This window comes from Lepidothrix coronata, unplaced genomic scaffold (assembly GCF_001604755.1).
Source record: "Lepidothrix coronata isolate B3197 unplaced genomic scaffold, Lepidothrix_coronata-1.0 Scaffold213, whole genome shotgun sequence".
In the NCBI taxonomy this organism is placed as follows: domain Eukaryota; kingdom Metazoa; phylum Chordata; class Aves; order Passeriformes; family Pipridae; genus Lepidothrix; species Lepidothrix coronata.
Window position 1 is genome coordinate 835,442 of NW_016690393.1, and position 18,259 is coordinate 853,700.

General features: G+C 45.6%; 1 protein-coding gene across 1 annotated transcript in view; it reads left to right on the top strand.

The window, feature by feature from the left end:
• The window catches only part of TANC2 (tetratricopeptide repeat, ankyrin repeat and coiled-coil containing 2), a 91,288-nt gene that overhangs the window by 10,259 nt on the left and 62,770 nt on the right, over positions 1–18,259 (top strand). The window contains exons 2-4 of the mRNA XM_017833332.1: positions 1,052–1,315; positions 8,331–8,456; positions 15,298–15,579. Of these exons, the coding sequence (XP_017688821.1) occupies positions 1,165–1,315; positions 8,331–8,456; positions 15,298–15,579 (559 nt within the window). The 5' untranslated portion in view covers positions 1,052–1,164. The remainder of the gene's footprint in view (positions 1–1,051; positions 1,316–8,330; positions 8,457–15,297; positions 15,580–18,259) is intronic.

The window sequence follows — 18,259 nt, forward strand, 5'->3', positions numbered from 1 at the left end:
CCCCCCAGGCTTCATCAGAGCTCAGCAAAATGAGCACAAAGGGAAATGCACTGTGAGGGTGAGGAGGCCCTGGCACAGGTTGCCCAGAGAAGCTGTGGCTGCCCCTGGATCCCTGGAAGTGTCCAAGGCCAGGTTGGACAGGGCTTGGAGCAACCTGGGCTAGTGGAAGGTGTCCCTGCCCAGGGCAAGGGGTGGAACTAGATGAGCTTTAAGGTCCCTTCCCACCAAACCATTCTGTGATTCTCTGACACACTCAGATAAGTTGGTGTGGGCATTGGGACCTTGTGTCAGTGACTCAGAGACCTGGTTGTGACCTTGAATGAATATATGGGAGACTAAAGATGAAAGTCAGCAGCCCAAAGGGAGTTACAGCCACTGGGAAACTGCATCAGGATCCAGAAGACAAAAAATGCCACCAGGGAGAAGGTGGTGGTGGTGTGGATCAATAGTGTTGTCACTTCCCCATGTGAAAGTCGATGTAGCAATGCTCCTCATCTGTAAAATGAAATAATCGAAGGGAAAACGGGTGGATTGCAGTTAAAGCTTCATAAAAACCTGCTGTCAGTCAAATGAGATAAGGGGTTCAGCTTCTGAACCAAACTAATCCCTGGAGCTGGTTGTTGAGGCAGGTCAGTGGGGGCTTCTCAGTGTCACACCTTGCAGGGTTACAAACTCCTGCCAGCACCTCCCTGCAAAGGTGAAAACTGCAGTGCAAATTCAAAGACAGGAGGAGCCTCGGTAATGTTTCTTCCTCGGTAATTCCTGCTCTTTCTGGAACGGTGTATTTGAATACAATGCTGCACGGAATATTTAATACTCTCTGTAATTACAAATGGCTTTTAACAGTATGAGCCAAAACATTAGAGCTTAAATGTTCTTTTAGAAGTCGTAAGCAGCAACAGTATCATTAAACTAAAATCCATAATCTCTGATTTATGTGGATGTGGAAAGTCTGATGGGGCTCAGTCTTGGCTCTGGCGTTGAGCAGTGTGTGTTCAGCCATTCCTGCTTTGTTACTCACTTTGTTTATCATCTCTCTCCCCCCTTCAAGCCACTCTGACAAGTTACTCCGAAAATGTGGAACGCACTAAATATGGAGGGGAAAGCAGTAAAGAGCTTGGATCTGGAGGAAACCTGAAACCTTGGCAGTCCCAGAAATCCAGCATGGACTCCTGCCTGTACCGTGTGGACGAGAACATGACGGCCTCCACCTACAGCCTCAACAAAATCCCCGAGAGGAACCTGGAGACCGTCCTGTCCCAGTCGGTGCAGTCCATCCCTCTTTACCTTATGCCACGGCCAAACTCGGTAGCAGGTAAGAAATCCACCTTTGTGCCTTTTTTAGGTCAGGGCCAGACCCAGCACGTGGCACAAGCCCTTCTTGTGTCCTCCTTATCCGAGGAGAAATCTCCTTTCTGGAGTCGTCGTTAAGAGTGACAAAAATTGTCTGTTCGTTTGACTTATTGCTTCCAAATGGAAAATTCCTGTGGGGAAAAGTGGTTCTGATGATGCTTAATGGTTATTTCAGTGGTTTGTGGTCCCTCTTCAGCAGTTTGTGGTCCCTCTCTTACAAAATTGTGCAACTGAAAGATTATTGGAGGATGTGTTTAAAAAGAAAAGATTCTTTGCTGCCATTCCAATGCAGATATCTCAGGTTCGAAGTGCCAAGGCATCACAGCCATTTCTACTATTTCAAAGGGTTCCTTGTAAGTAAAATCAAGTGTCTGATCTTCTCTGAAGATCCTAAGAGCTTTGGAGTTAAGAGAATGGTGGGACTTTCTGTCTACACGAGGTTGGCTCTGGTCCCATCTCTCGTGGTGGCCTTTGCCCCAAACATCTCAGCACAGGGGTGTCCTCACACCTCACAGCACCTGGGACTTACTGACGAAGAAAATCTTTTGTCTTGGCATCAAATCAACATTATTTTAGTTTAAATTCGTGTCTCCTGTTTAAAACATTCCAAAATGATGCTGTGCCCTCCCTTATGATGTCTTTTCCCAGCCTGCCCAGTGTCCCCCTGAAGCTGGTGACAGCAGGGCAGAGACAAGAGATGGGATTAAAAATATTAAAGCTGCTTGCCTGGAATTATTCCCCTTTCCTTTATTGCCCCATATTTTTTTTTCTTGCTGTGTGACTCCTCTGGGATAAAACATTCTGGAATGTGTGTGTCTGTATAAACACGGGGAGAAATCCAGGCTTTGAATTCCGAGTCCCTGTGGATTCTCCCGCTGCCTGGCAGCAGGGATGCTGCTCCAGAAAGTCCAGAGATGGTACTGAGAGATATCCCAGGATACTGCCTGTTAAATCAGCATCCCTTGGTGAACCAGGCTGTGTTGCATAACTGGATTAGGTTCCCTTTTTAATCCCACTTTGGCCAGTCACAGACCTGAAAGCGATGGAGAAAGGAGATTTTAGAGATGCTGAAGTACAAACAGCCCGAGCATGGGGGTGCAGCACAGGCTGAAAACCTGCATTTCAGGCTGAAAACCTACATTTGAGACTGGAAAGAGGGAATGGGAAAAACCTGGAAAGCTCTGCTTGCACAACCTGGTTACTTTAAAATAATTTCTCCTAAATAACGTCGTGCAAACACCTTCCAAAGCAAACAGAGTGGGTTGGGCACTGTGCATTTAAATACACGTGTGTTGGTTTAATTGACTTTCAGAGTTGTTGTCTTGCTTGGTGTGTTTGGAGGCAAATACTATTTGAAGAGAAAACTACCCAGCAAGGCTCAGGAACACCTTTTCCTTCTGGATTTTTCATTTTTGGTGGAGTTTTTGCTGCTTTCTGTGTCAGCTTACACAATTCACGTCCCAGGATAAATCGTGGTAGTGTTCAAGTAGAATTCAAGATTTGCCTTAACCTTTTATCATCCAGTCCTCACATGTTGGCTCCTATAAGCTTGTGGCACCAGAAAATTATGGATTTAGGTAATGGATTTATATGGATGTTTCTCCCCAGGCCGTTTAACCTCGTTATCTTTGTGCTTGAATGATGGCAAAGGGAAACCAGGTGTAGCTTCAGGGTTGATTTAAGCCCATGTGCAAATGTACCATTGCCCAAAGAGTTAATCCTGAGCTGCCAATTCCAGCTCCACACATGGGATAAGCACCTGATAAACCAGATCAGCTGACTAATCCAGCTGAAAACGAACCCTCCAGAAAATTGGTATGTTCGTTTATAACCTCAAGGTCGACAGCGTGGAGGCAAAGTGTGGCTGGGCAGAAAGCTGCCTTTCTTTTAGTGGCATCCCATGGTATTCCACGTTTTAAGGTAATCACGAAATCACAGCTTTGCTAAAACAGGCTCTTCTTGTCTTATTTTTCTTGCCTCATTTTTTTTTTTTTCAAATGCAGTTGAATTTGTACACAGACAGTCTGTTCTTGGGAACCAAAGCGTGGCAGCTTTTTTCTTTTTTATTCTGGTTTTTTTTTTTTTTTCTCTTTAAGATTCTCCCAGAATATCTTCCAAAACAGCACAAAAATGTTCTTTTTCACAGCAGCTCACAAAGAGCAGTCACTGAACGTAACAGGTCCCTGCTGTCAGCGAGCAGGTTACAGCTGGGAGCAGCTCTTACAACACAAACTCTTCCCTGGGAGGGTGGGGAGGCCCTGGCACAGGTTGCCCAGAGAAGCTGTGGCTGCCTCTGGATCCCTGGAAGTGTCCAAGGCCAGGTTGGAGCAACCTGGGCTAGTGGAAGGTGTCTCTGCCCATGGCTGGGGGTGGGACTGGATCATCCTTAAGGTCCCTTCCCACCAAACCATTCTGTGATTCCATGATTAATCTCATCTTGCACTTTGTCACATAATGTACCTTCAGTTAAAAAAAACAGTTAAAAACACTTTGAAAACAGTTAAAACCACTTTTTTTTTTTTTTTTTGAAAAAAAAACCCAACAAAGAACAACACTGCAGGTTCCTGTAAGTGCCAGAGTGGGATGTGGCAGAGCAAATGTGAGTCTTGGTAAATATCTGAGATTCAGGGGTTACCATATATGTGATATTTTTTAAAAACTGAGACATGGGAGCACGTCTGGTGGGCAGTGCTGAGTTACCACACGGAGTACAGACATTATTTTATATATGCAATTTTATATTTTTCATTATTTTATTATTTTAATAATATTTTATGATTTTATATTATTATATATTTTATATACTATTCATTATATATTATTATTTTATATTATTTATTACTTCATACATTTTATATATGCAAATTTTATATATTATTTTATATATGTAATTTTATATTTTTATTATTTTAATATTTTATATATGCAATTTTATATTTTTATTATTTTATTATTTTAATATTATTTTATGGTTTAATATTATTATATATTTATATATTATATACTATTTATTACATATTATTATTTTATATTATTTATTATTTCATATATTTTATATATGCAAATGTATATACTATTTTATATATGTAATTTTATATTTTGTATTATTTTATTATTTTATTATTTTAATATTATTTTATTATTTCATATTATTATATATTTATATATTCTATACTATTTATTATATATTGTTATTTTATAGTATTTTATTTATATTATTTATTATTTCTAATATTTTATATATGCAAATTTATATATTATTTTATATTATTTATTATTTCATATATTTTATATATGCAGATTTATATATTATTTTATATATGCAATTTTCTGGCATTAATCCCTCATCAGCTGTGAAGGGCACTGCTGTTTGCCCGGGCAGCCAACAGGGCAAAGCACTGCCTGGGAATGGGAAGGGGAACTGTGCTGAGGAAGGGAGACCCTTGGTGTTGGAGTTGGACATGCAGGATTTGGAAGGAGCACAGATTTCTTGGGGAAGTTTGCATTTCGTGGGCACAAAGAACGTCCCATTTTATTTCTGTCACCCCTGAAATGAAACGTGAGATCTCGTGTTACTCAGACCACATGCATGGTTTATAAGGTCTGTTTAAATATTAATAGGGAATTTAAATGCCTTTATATAATACTAGCTCTGCTCTTTTATTCCTGTCGGAGAATATAAAATAGCAGCAAATATATTATTAGTTACAAACTTCGGTGGAACTTTCATGGGATCAGAGAATCCCAGATTGGTTTGGGTTGGAAGAGACCTCAAAGCCCACCCAGTGCCACCCCCTGCCATGGGCAGGGACACCTTCCACCAGCCCAGGTTGCTCCAAGCCCCATCCAACCTGGCCTTGGACACTTGCAGGGATCCAGGGGCAGCCACAGCTTCTCTGGGCACCCTGTGCCAGGGCCTCCTCACCCTCCCAGGGAAGGATTCCTTCCCAATGTCCCATCTAACCCTGCCCTCTCAGTTTGAAACCATTATTGTTGGATCTGAGGGCAGGGTTTGAAGAAATGCCTGTAAATTCTGTGCTTTTGAGAACACGACCCTGGCAGGGGGTTGGAATGAGATGACCTTTAAAGTGAACTGAATCCCCTCAGTCAGACAAGAGCAGCAACACCCCCCTGCCTTCTCCCCAGCTCCCCCAGAGACCCCGTTTGCAGAATCCACCCCTTCCCTGGGCTGCCAAGTGCTAATTTCAGCTCGGGTTGGTTTGTATTTGTTGCTCAAATAGTGCATTGACACTGAATTATCTTCCACTATTTGCTGTTTCCCTGGGAGAATTGCATCTGCAGGATGCAAATATTGTTTCTGAGGAGACACTTTTCCCCTCCGTGGTGTTTTATCTGCAGTCACTGGGTCTCATTACGTGGGATAAGGTTCAGGATTGAGGGGAAGCTTTCAACAGTTTAATATTTTCTGAGATAAATTGATCTTGCATAATTTTTGAAAGTGATGAAGCGTATTCTCAGGAAAAATTGCTCCCACTTCCTCTGGCCTTAGATCTCTCTAATTATTCCTCAGTTGTAAATCAGGAAGATAAATCTCAGTTCATCCTGAGCCCTGGCAGGGCACTTACTGACAATTGGGAAAATAACCCCTGGCAAAACTGCAGTGGATTTGCAAACAGACACTGTGTGAGAGTCTCCTGTTGTGGCTGTAGAAGATGATGATGATGATGAAGGTGGGAAGGGCTGCTGAGAAATAACTCCTCACTTCTTGTAGGGCCAGCAGTAAATCAGGCCACTGGCCACAAAGTCCACCCCTGCAAAACATCTGGGGTGGCAGCTGGTGCTCATCTCACAGGCAGGACAGAGGTGGAAATGAGACTCTTCAAACAACTAAAAGAAAAATAAAATGTACTGTCAGGACTGAAGTTCTTCCCAGGAAATGACACGGTTCTGGTTCTGGAGCAAGCAGAGCTGACAGGCTTTCCTTGATTTGTAAGGAAAGACTGAAGAGCCTCCGAGGGGGGTGGGTTGGGAGGGACCCTTAAAGTCCTCCAGTCCATCCCCCTGCTGTGGGCAGAGATGTCTCTACAAGACCAGGTTGCTCAGAGCCCCTGAGGCACAGTCTGGCATGGACGGAGAGATGAGGGCTGGAGGAGGAAGGACCACCCTGCCTGATGTGGTACCAGGCTCCTGGGTACCCTCGGGACGCTCTGGATCTTCCTGGGGGTGCTGCAGTGAACCTGCTCTTCCCCTGCGGATCCTCTGGCTCGGTGGCACTGCAAAACTGGGCAGAAATTGCAATGCAAAAGGCACATTTCAGGGGCCAGGCAGGAGTGACCCTGAGGGTGATGCTGAGAGCTCAGTGCCCACAGAAAATAACCCGTGTCCCTGCTAAAGCCCCTTCTGTAATTGCAGCATCTCGGCTCTAATCGATCCTTCACAGTCAGCATCTAATCAACTTTGCACGAGTACAGGAGCATGAAGGACTTCTAAAAACAGACCTTGATGGTTTTATCCCCCTTTTTTATTTTTTCTTTCTCCTCTTGTTTATCTTTTGTCCTCTGTCTCCCTTTTTCTCTTTCTTAAAACTTGGAAGGTTCAGGCAATTTGAAGAACAGCGTTAAAAATTCCTGCCCCTTCTCCCCACCTGTGTTAGAGTCTGAATCTTGCTTAATTTTTGACTGCAGCACCATCCTGTAAAGGTGTTTACGTGGTCATTAAGAATTACATGAAAAAAAAGTGTTTCCCTTAGTTTTGAAATGTTCTGCCTTTTGGTTTTGTTGAATTGTTGCATCTTGTGTTGGGTCACAGGGAGGGAGGATCCCAAGTCCGATGCCCTGAGTGACTCTGGGGAGCTGTATCAAAATATTTACCCAATTCTCAGCAAATAATTAATGTCAGCTTCCCAGGCAGCCTTTGGAGAAGTCATTTAATGAATTAGTTCAATTTAAAATCATAATCTTGTTGTGGTAATTGACTGAAAACCAAAGCAATAGAAGCAGTACTGCAGACAGAGTGCTGAGCAGCCCAGGGCTGGTTTCCATGGGTTAAAGTTTAATGTGAATTTTGGAAATGGTTATCAGAACAAGAGCAGAGCTGGTGATCTGCAAAGACTGATTTTAAAGTTTTCTGTTTCTGATTGGGAAGATTATTTCATGAAATGAAGTTTTCATTCCTTTGCTTTATAATACTCTGTAAATTCCTTGGCTGACAGGGGTCTGAAATGGCACAATAATGGGTAAATTCAGATGCAAGGGATCCAAATTTGTTTTGTTAAGCCACATTTTCTCCTGTTTTCCAATCATCACCATGGCAGCAGCTTTGTGGCCAGTGTTAGCTCTAGTCTGCTCCAACTGTGCTTATCCATGTAGTGATGGCACCTTCAGCAGAGACCAATAAATGATTCCTATTTAATCCAGCATTGCAAAGAAAAGTAAGTTCTCCCATGAGCAAGACACGTTGGAATAGTAAAGTTATCTTCTTTAGGTCAGATAATATTTTTCTCATTCATTTTTATTTTTTTTTTCGCTGGGCCATTGAAAGTTTAATTTTTTCAGCCACTAATTCTGGCTTTAGGGACAGATAAATGTTAATATCCGAATTAAGTAGCTCTAAAATAATTGAGGAGGAGACTGTGGGCTCCAGCATGGACTGCACTGGCGAGTTGTCTTTTACGTAGCAGGAAATGTTGAGTGTCTGTGTCAGCTCTGCACAGACGTGGCTGAGTTTGTGACTGGGAGGAGTGAAATCAGATAGGAGAGACTCCATGTCTCCATTTTCCGTGTGTCTGCTTTTATTTGGGAACATCAACAGGAGACCAAACCCGAGCAGGCACCAATGGGGCATGAGAAGAAGTCACCAGAACACTTCTTTGCTCCTGGCTGAGGGCAGTTGGAACTGGTTCATCTCCGGGTGGTTTTAACTGTGTATTTTGCTTAAAAAAACTGAAAAATCCGATAACCAGAGGCTGAAATGCAAAGGCCAGGGGTGTGATGTGGTTCTTTGCTCTCTCCTGGCAGCCACCAGCTCGGCCCACCTGGAGGACCTGGCGTACCTGGACGAGCAGAGGCACACCCCCCTGCGCACGTCCCTGCGGATGCCGCGGCAGAGCGTGGCCGGCGCCCGGGCACAGCAGGACCTGAGAGGTGGGAACTCCTTCTCCTGGGGAATTCCCACTCGTGGGGTGGGAGCTTGGGTTGCACCTGCTTTGTCTGCATCCATGTGAAAGTCAGAATCCCAGAACGGTTTGGGTTGGGAGGGACCTTAAAGATCATCCAGTGCCACCCCCTGCCATGGGCTGGGACACCTTCCACCAGCCCAGGTTTTCAAAGCATCACCCATATCTGGATTACTGACATTTTAACTAATTTAGGATTAAATTAAAGCCCCATCCAACCTGGCTTTGGACACTTCCAGGGATTCAGGGGCAGCCACAGCTTCTCTGGGAATTCCATTCCAATCCCTCACCACCCTCACAGGGAATAAATTCTTCCCAGTATCCAAACCTACCCTCCTCCAGCTCGACGCCATTCCCCCATGTCCTGCCCCTCCATGTCCTTGGGAAAGGTCCCTCTCCAGGTCTCTTGGGGCCCCTTTAGGTTCTGCTCAGGGGGCTTTTATACTGCTCCTGTTCCAAAGGTGCTTTTTGAGGAATCAGAATAGTGTGTCTCTGATTTCTCTGGCTTAGAAACATCTCAGACTTTCTCTGATTGGGAAGACTCCAGTTTTAGAATTACAGAAGCACAGACTGGCTTGGGTTGGAAGGGACCTTTAAAGGTCATGCAGTCCAGTCCCCCTGCTCGTGCCATCTCCAGGGAGATGAGGCAGCCAGTGTTCTCTGATCACAAATCCATGGCAGTGCATTCTCCTTCCAGCACGGAAGAATTCCTTCCCAATATCCAACCTAAACCTACTCTCACTTGGAAGCCATTCCCCCTTGTCCTGTCCCTCCAGGCCCTTGCCCAAAGTCCCTTCCCAGTTCTCTTGGAGCCCCTTTAGGCACTGGAAGGGGCTAAAAGGTCTTCTCAGAGCCTTCTCTTCTCCAGGCTGGACACCCCCAGCTCTCCCAGCCAATCTCTGATCCCCATGGGGTTAATATTTTGATAACTTATAAAAAATTAGAAACTTCAACGGACTACTATTGTTTTTTACTTCTTTTTTTTTTTTTTCAATCCAAAGCCAAGGTTTGCAGCCCCCCCTTGCATTTTGCAGGGTGCCAGTGGGGAAGGAGCCCAGCACAGTGACAGGGCCACTGTGCCAACGTGTCCCTCGTAGAGATGGTCACAATGCCCACATTCAGGCAGCCCTTTGCCTTCTGAAAGGCCTTTTGAGAGGGGAGATTTTTGTGGTTCTTCCTGGCAAATTCCACAAGCAAGATGTTAGCAATGAGAAGAGGAGCCAGGGCTGACATTTTAGTGTTTTGTTTATTCCCAGGCAGCTCCAGCTCCATTTGCTCCATGTCCTCGGGATTTTTCAGCCCACCCTACAACTTCCATCCCCCCTTCAATCGGAGCTCAGTCTTTGGCCACATGCTCAAGCTGTCACTGGGGCAGCCCTGAATCTGCAGCAGAGCATTGGGTTGATGCTTCATCCCCTCATTTGTCATTGCAAAGATGAATAAGTGGCTGGGAAAGCTCATTTGGGATATTTTCAGGTTCTGTCTGTGCCTGGTTTATTCTCCCCTGTACTAAGAAAACGGGTTTCTTTTGGCCATACAGGAAACTTTCCTGTTCTCTGGGGTGTTTTTGAGCAAGTCCCACCATCCTGGGGTGAGGAACTGGGGAGCTGGAGGGCACAGGTTGGGTTTTCACCCAGCCCCACACGCCCGACCTGGTCCAGCCTGACTGGGCTTTGTGCCAAGGAACGAACCCCCCAAAAACTGGGTTTGGGAGCCGTGGAGGGCAGTTTGTAATGAAATCCCCTGGCTGGGGAGGCACTTCTAGAAATGCATTAGCAGGCAGTGAGTGAAGAAAGCAAAAGTTTGACAGACCAAATTTCCATATGCTGGGAGGCAGCAGCTTGCCAAGGCTGCGTAATTTGCAGTGATTGCATCCAAAACATTCAACTTTATTGTAGGAACAGAATCAAATTGTTTTCCAGACACACTTTTTTAAAACCCGTGTAGCACTACATATTTTCTTTCTGCTTTTTGTTCTTTTCCCCCCCCCCTCCCTTTTTTGTGACAGTTGCCTGAGAAGAACAGCAGCATTTTGGGGTTTTTTTGGAATTCGTTTCTGATCCTGGTTGAGGCTCTTTGCTGTTTTGAAAAAGAGAGGGAGAAGAAGAGGATATGAAAAAAACCCCAAACCCATCACTATTTGGAAATATTTTCATTTAAATTAATATGTGAGGGGGGACTTCCTTCCCCCCCAAAAAAAAATGCTTCGTGTTGCAGATATTGCTGTGAAATTACATCAGTCTGGGCTGGTATAAACAGCAGCTCTTTGTTCCAGCTGGAAATCCTAAACTTGGGTTTAATTTTAACGTCTCTAGTCTTGGCACTGGGCTGAAGTAGCAAAGCCATTCCTGGCCCAGTGTCGAGGGACATGTTACAACCCACTGGTTATTCCCAGTGTTCCAAAATCCCAGAGGGAGACTGAATGGCAGGCTGGCCCTGCTAGTTTTTGTTAAATCAGTGCTTTTAACCGGGGGAGTAGTTGAGCAATCCCAGCACAAAGAGCACGACAAGGATTCGTCCCAGGGACAGGTTTTTAACAGGATGGGGAAGGCAATTTTTGCTTTCCCTGCTTTTCATCCCGTGGGATTTGAGGCTGCTTGGGGTTGCTGTATCCCAAAAACCCGCTGGCTGTGATGCAGAGCAGGAGCCAGATGGCAACAAAATGAGGGGCATTAAAACACCCCAGCTGGGCCATCAGGGGTTTTTTTTGCTCCAAAATGCCAGCTGATGGAGGGTGGGAAGAACCAAGGTGTCTGGGGTGGAGGAGTGGATGGTTTACACTCCCCCAGTGTATTATTATATGTAATATATATATAGAGAGAGATATATATATGTAATATATAGATATATATATGTAATATATAGAGATATATATATGTAAAATATAGATATAGATATATATCTATGTAATATATATATGTGTAAAATATAGATAGATATAGATAACTATATAGATAATATATAGATAAACATGAAATAGTGGCATGTTTTCCTTAAATTGTCTTTTATAATTTTCAGAGGGTTTTCCTCATGGTATGTGTTCAATACTGTCACCTCTTGGGCAGGAGAGTTTCGTGTGCTTCTTAAAAACACTAAAAAATAGTTTAGTCTTTTTTAGGCACGTGGACTGTGAGAAATAGGAACTGGTTTCATCCCAGTGGCTGTTTAAGATGACAGTTGAAAGAATCAGGAATCATTAAGGCTGGAAAAACCCTCTAAGGTCATTGAGTCCCACCAGCCCTGCCAAGGCCACCACTAACCCACGTCCCCAAGTGCCACATCCACAGGGCTTTTACATCCCTCTGGGAATGGGGACTCCACCCCTGCCCTGGGCAGCTGTGCCAGGGCTGGACAGCCCTTTCCAGGAAGGAATTTTCCCTGATATCCAACCTAATACCCAGGAGCTGCAGTCTAAAGCAATAAAGGGAAGAAACTCAGACATTTGGCTAATTTGTGGGTTCTTAATTAACAAAGGACACAGCGGATGGGGATGGTTATTCAGAACCACAGTTCATTTTAATAAATACAAAGCACTTCTCACCTGGGCTTCCTCTCAGTATATTGGCATTATCAGGCTGTGGAGCCCTGTAAGGGTTGGTTTTGGGCAGCAAAATGTGTCCTCCATCAGAAAAAAATCCTAAAACAGCAATAAAACTCATCTAGAAAAAAACAGAAAACAGCTAATGAGCTGTGGGTGCTGATTGCCAACATAGCTGAGAAAAAATCCCAGTTTGGAGAGAGGGGAGTGTGTAAAACATGATTTCTGAACGGGCATTTTAGAACCTTCCAACGACTAAAATAACTAAAAATTCACTTTGTGTAGCATAGGGTGTAAAGCAGGGCAGGCCTTTCTTTCTCTGATTGTGCTCCTGCTCTTTTCCATCTCAGTGGCTTTTTCCAACTGTGCACATAAAATACACCTGGATTTGGGTTGATTGAAGTGAAATTTTCAGAACCAGGATGGGTATGGGAGTTTAGTTTGGGTCCTACAGAACTTGCACATGAAAATTTTCCTCTCTCAGACCTTGTTCTGTCCCACTCCACACCCTCATTCCCAGGGAAAGTGTGGGTTTGATTTGTGTTAAGGTATTATCAGAAATTTGGGCTGTTTCTGTGGTACTCTGGCTTCAGTTCTATAAAATGCTTCATTTCAAGGAATATGAATCCCAGCAAGTGTTTGACAAATTTTCAAGGATGGGAAGGCAGCTTATGCACATCCTTTGATTTTCACAAGCACTGAAGTCAGCAGCTGATGGTGTTCATCCCAAATGTGTCTGCACATCCTCACCCCATACTCTGAACCTTCCTTCCCTGCTGTTCAGAGCATTTCTGTTAGCTTATCCTTTAATTAATTAATTAATTAATGCTGAAGCTCTGCTGCAGCCTCCCTTCCTTGTGATCTGGGGTTATTTTTTCGACTCTTTGAACACAAAATTTCCCCCGGAGCTCCGGAGTCTTCCCCTGTGCTTGTGCCTTTCCTGGGGACCACTGGCACTGAGGGCTGTAAAATAAAAAGAGTGGCCAGGAGGATTTGGAGTGGTTCAGCAGACAGGCCTGGGAATTAATGAGGATCTGGCACACGGACTGCAATTAGTCAGCGCGGTCTTAAATTATTCCCGAACGTTTCTGGCAGTGCAGCGAGGAGAACGTTTGTCTTCCAGACACGGCGTGGTGAAATAAATGCCTCCTGCTGGCACGTGGAGGGGGTTTGGTGGCTGGTGGGACAAACAGCATGTTCTCAGCACTTGTCTCCAAACCAGTGAGGCTCATTTTGAGTGTTTTCTCAACCCCCTGCCCTCCGGGAGCCCTGGGATTGCAAAGCCTGAAGCGGTGAAATGTCCCCCCAGGGTGGCAGGAGAAGGGCTTTGCCTTGCTCTGGTCAGGGGACTGGTGGTGTTGGAAGAACCAGGAGGTTGGATGTAGGTAGATAAGTGATCTTGGAGGTATTTTTCCAACCTAAATGATTCTCTGATTCTGTATCTGAAAAAGAAATCTCTAATACCCAATTTAAACCTCCCCTGGCACAACCTGAGGCCATTTCCTCTTGTCCTGTCCCTTGTGACCTGGGAGAAGAGACCTGGGAGAACTGGTCTCTTCTTCCAGTTGCCACCTAAGAGCATCTTTGCACCATGTCTGTGCAGTCACTGCTCTTTAGGTCATGCATTCCCTGGGTAGCTCGTGCCAAGTGGAAAAAATGGCAAATACCTTCTCCCTTCACCCTCAGATGCTCCCGAAAAAGTTTCAAGGCTGGTTTGGATTTTGCTGTGTATTTTATTATAATCTAATGCATTAAAAAAAGGAACACAATCAATATCCATGTTTTTAGGTGCTGGCAGTGCCCCAACCCACGTGGTCTGTGAGGGAAGATATTTCTTGCTCTCCCTCTTAACCTTAGGTTGCTTTGCAACATCGTTGTTTCCTTGTGAAACAAGACAACGTTTTAATTGCCAAACAGGAACGTCCTGTCAGCAATCTGGTTTCACTTATTTACTTTAGGAGAGTCGAAATAACTTTGCTCAGATTGATTTAGCACTCGTAGGTGCCGAGATTGTTCTGTGCTCTGAGCAGGTGAGCAGACGTTGTGTGTCTGGATTGAACAGACAATCCTGTCTCCCAGGGGATGCCGTGCAGAGCCCCGTGTTCTGCCTGGAGCCTTTAATTATGGTGGGTTTAAACAAGAAAATTAATTTCTCCAGCCACACTTTTTCTCCCCAGCTCTGAGCCGCTTCGTCCTGTAAAATTCTCTGAACTCCTTTGGTGGAAAATGGTGTGAATGAGTCCAGCTGGAGATGAAGCACCACAGAGCTTCTTGCTCAGTTCCCCCTCTCTTCTCCCCACACCCCAGTGAAATGGGGAGGAGGATCAAAGTAAAACTTGTAGGTTGAGATAAGAACTGTTTAATAATTGAAAATAAAGTAAAATACAATAATAATATCGGTAAATAATAATAATGATAATAAAGAGGGGAAAACCAAGAGATTCACAATGCACCTGCTGATTGATGCCAGAACTCCCTTCCCAAATCCAGATCAGCCATTCCCAGCAATTCCTCCCAGTTGATATAGTGGGCAGGATATTCTATGATGTGGAATATCCCTTTGGCCAGTTTGGGTCACCTGTCCCAGCTCTGCTGCCTCCCAGTTTCCTTTGTGCACCTCCTCCCTGGCAGAGCATGAGACAAGAGAAAACCAAAGTCCTTCACTTGGGATAGACACGATTTAGAAAAAAACAAAATCAAAGCACAGCACTGGGACAGCTGCTGAGAAGGAATTAAAACTCTTCCCAGCTGAAACCAGGACAATAAGAGGAGACTGAGGGGAGACCTCACTGCAGTTCCAACTTCCTGGGGAGGGGCAGAGGAGGGGCAGGCCCTGAGCTCTGCTCTGGGGGGACCAGGGGCAGCACCCAGGGAAGGGCTGGAGCTGTGTCAGGGCAGGGTCAGGTTGGATCTCATGGAAAGGTTCTTCCCCCAGAGGATGGTTGGCACTGACCAGGCTCCCCAGGGCAGTGGGCACGGCCCCAAGGCTGCCAGAGCTCCAGGAGGGTTTGAACAACGTTCTGAGGGACAGGGTGAGATTGTTGGGGTGTCTGTGCAGGGCCAAGGGTTGGACTGGATGATCCTTGTGGGTCCCTCCCAACTCAGCATATCCCGTGATTCTATGAATACAGCAGGTGCTTTACCAACAAACATAAGGAAACGAGTGTCCTTGTCACCTTTTGAGATGAAAAGATTAAACATCATCTCCAAACCCTCCTTTCCCCGCCAGCATGGCCGGTGACGTCCCCTCTCCGTGTCTCTCCCCCCGCAGTGCGGTTCGCGCCCTACAGGCCCCCCGACATCTCCCTGAAGCCGCTGCTCTTCGAGGTGCCCAGCATCACCACCGAGTCCGTGTTCGTGGGCCGCGACTGGGTGTTCCACGAGATCGACGCGCAGCTCCAGAGCTCCAACGCCAGCGTCAACCGGGGCGTGGTGATCGTCGGCAACATCGGCTTCGGCAAGACCGCCATCATCTCCAGGCTGGTGGCGCTCAGCTGCCACGGCACCCGCATGAGGCAGATCGCCTCGGACAGCCCCCACGCCTCCCCGAAGCGTGAGTGCAGAGCACGGGGGGGGGAACAACTCAGGGACCTTTAGGAGGGTTTTGGTTGGAATAATCCCGTTTTTCTCTTCGGGCCCCAGAAATCAGCTCGTTGCCAAGCAGAGGAAGGACCTGTCAGCAGTATGTCATGGAGTGGTTTGGGTTGGAAGGGACCTTTAGGCATCATCCAGTTCCAATCTCCAGCCACAGGCAGGGACACCTTCCACTAGCCCAGGTTGCTCCAAGCCCCGTCCAACCTGGTCTTGGAAACTTCCAGGGATGGAGCAGCCACAGCTTCTCTGGGAATTCCATTCCGGCCCCTCACCACCCTCACAGGGAATAGATTCTTCCCAATATCCAAATCTACCCTCCTCCAGCTCGACACCATTCCCCCATGTCCTGCCCCTCCATGTCCTTGGGAAAGGTCCCTCTCCAGGTCTCTTGGGGCCCCTTTAGGTTCTGCTAAATGGGGCTTTTATACTGCTCCTGTTCCAAAGGTGCTTTTTGAGGAATCAGAATAGTGTGTCTCTGATTGGGAACTCTCCAGTTTTAGAATTACAGAAGCACAGACTGGCTTGGGTTGGAAGGGACCTTTAAAGGTCATGCAGTCCAGTCCCCCTGCTCATGCCATCTCCAGGGAGATGAGGCAGCCAGTGTTCTCTGATCACAAATCCATGGCAGTGCATTCTCCTTCCGGCATGGATTGTCTCAGTATATTGTGGTATAAATGCTCAGGGTGGGTCACAAGCCCATGCAGGCTCAGCACCAGGTTTGCTCTTCCTCCTGTGGTCCCATCCAATCCCCATCACTCCGTGCTGGCAGGTTTGCAGGTGGGGACGACAACATTTTAAAATCACTCAGCTCTCAGTAAGCGAGTAAGACAGGACTAAAAATACTGGGTGAGGTACCTGGAGGTATCTTGGAGGATGTAGGTCACTGTACCTCAGAGAAGCTGCAGTTAAATCTGTTTACTGGAGTGCAGGGCTCTTGCCCTGTCAGAAGAGCTGAAATGTCACCAGGGGTTGGCATGTTCAATAGTGTCACTTGTCAGAGCTAAATGAACAATGTGGAGTGAAAGGCAGGGCTTGTTTCTATATTTTAACTGCAGCTCTGCAGTGCACCAACTGTGTGTGTGTGTCCCCAGTCTGCTGGGGGGGATTGTGGAGATTAAAGAGACCACTGTGCTTAACTCTTTCTGGACTAAAAGCTGGTTTTCTCCCATGAGAAGGTGCCCTGCACCCTTCATGCACAAAGGATGAAGATCCTAACACAGTCTGGTGTGTCCATGAAGCTGAAAGCTGAATGATTCCTCAGTGTTAGTTATTGGGATGGAAACCTTCAGAATCAGTATTTAATTTGACTTTATTTCCTAGAGAGATCACAAGTCCTAGTTTAGCTGTAGAAGATGATAATTATTCTGTGAGATCTTTGTGGGTCCCTTCCAACTGAGGATATTCTATGATTCATCTCTGATTCTATGATAAGTTTCTTTGTTTTTTCTTTTTCCACGTACTGAAAAAAATCTATTATGCTTAGTGAAATCTGTGTTTAATAATAAGTGCTAATCAGGTGGTCTGACTCTGCTACAGCAGTTGTGCAATCAGCATTAGTAAAGTGGCTTCAGTGCAGCCTCATCCTTCTAATTCCTGTCTCAGAAAATGAATACAGGTGACAGTGGTGTTACAGGCTCAGAATCAAGAATGTGCCTCATTCTAATGCCCAGGTTTAATTATGGAGGCAGCATCCTCCTCCTCTGTTGTTTGCCATTAAATGGGTCATTGTTTGCATGATGATTTCCAGTCAAGCTCAGGGATGCACTGCAGCAGTCCAGGCAGGAGAACCCTGTGCCAGCACAGGCTGCACTTCAGAGTGGTGGTGTTCTTAAAACATTCCTAAAATAACCAGTAATTAGACATCAGCAAGTGCTGCATGTCTTGGTGTCATTCAAAAATCCTCTGTGTGGGTTCCTGGGAGCGAAAATCAGTGTGGTTTGGGAATGTTATCCACAAAGGCCAGGTGGATGGGCTGTGGTAGCAACCTGCTGGTAAAGCCAGTTTCTGCTTGCCAGGCAAAAGAAGCAGCTAAAATGCAATAGAACACAGTTAAACTTGCCAGAGATGATTCCAGGATAATTTATTATTTGCTTGCAAGCCTTTTCCAGATCCTGGTGCTGCTCCTTCTCCTCTCCCCCTGATTACATTAATGGGCTTCAGATGGCTGTGTTAGCTGGGGCTCTCCGTTTATTTATGTTAGAAAATAGGCTCATAATTCAGAAAAATTGGCTGTCTGTGCTGAAGGAGGACTTGGAACCAAATTAACCAGCAATTGCTCATAACGAGGTCTGTTGGCAGAAGTGCAGAGCAGGAGAGCTCTGCACTCAGATCCACCAAACCTGAAGGCAGAGCCTTCCAGAGTGCCCAGTTCACTCCATTATTGTCATTACTTTAAAGCCAGTGAAATTACAGTGGAGAAGGTGAATAATCATAGAATATGCTGAGTTGGAAGGGACCCATCAGGATCATCCAGTCCAACTCCTGGCCCTGCACAGGACACCCCAAAAATCCCACCATGGGCCTGTGGGCATGGTCCAAACCCTCCTTGAACTCAGATAGTCTCAAAGCTGTATCTTAAAGGTCCTTCCCAAAAGTGCTGCTCCAAAAAGCAGTTTCTTGGGGAGCCTCCGGCCTGGAAA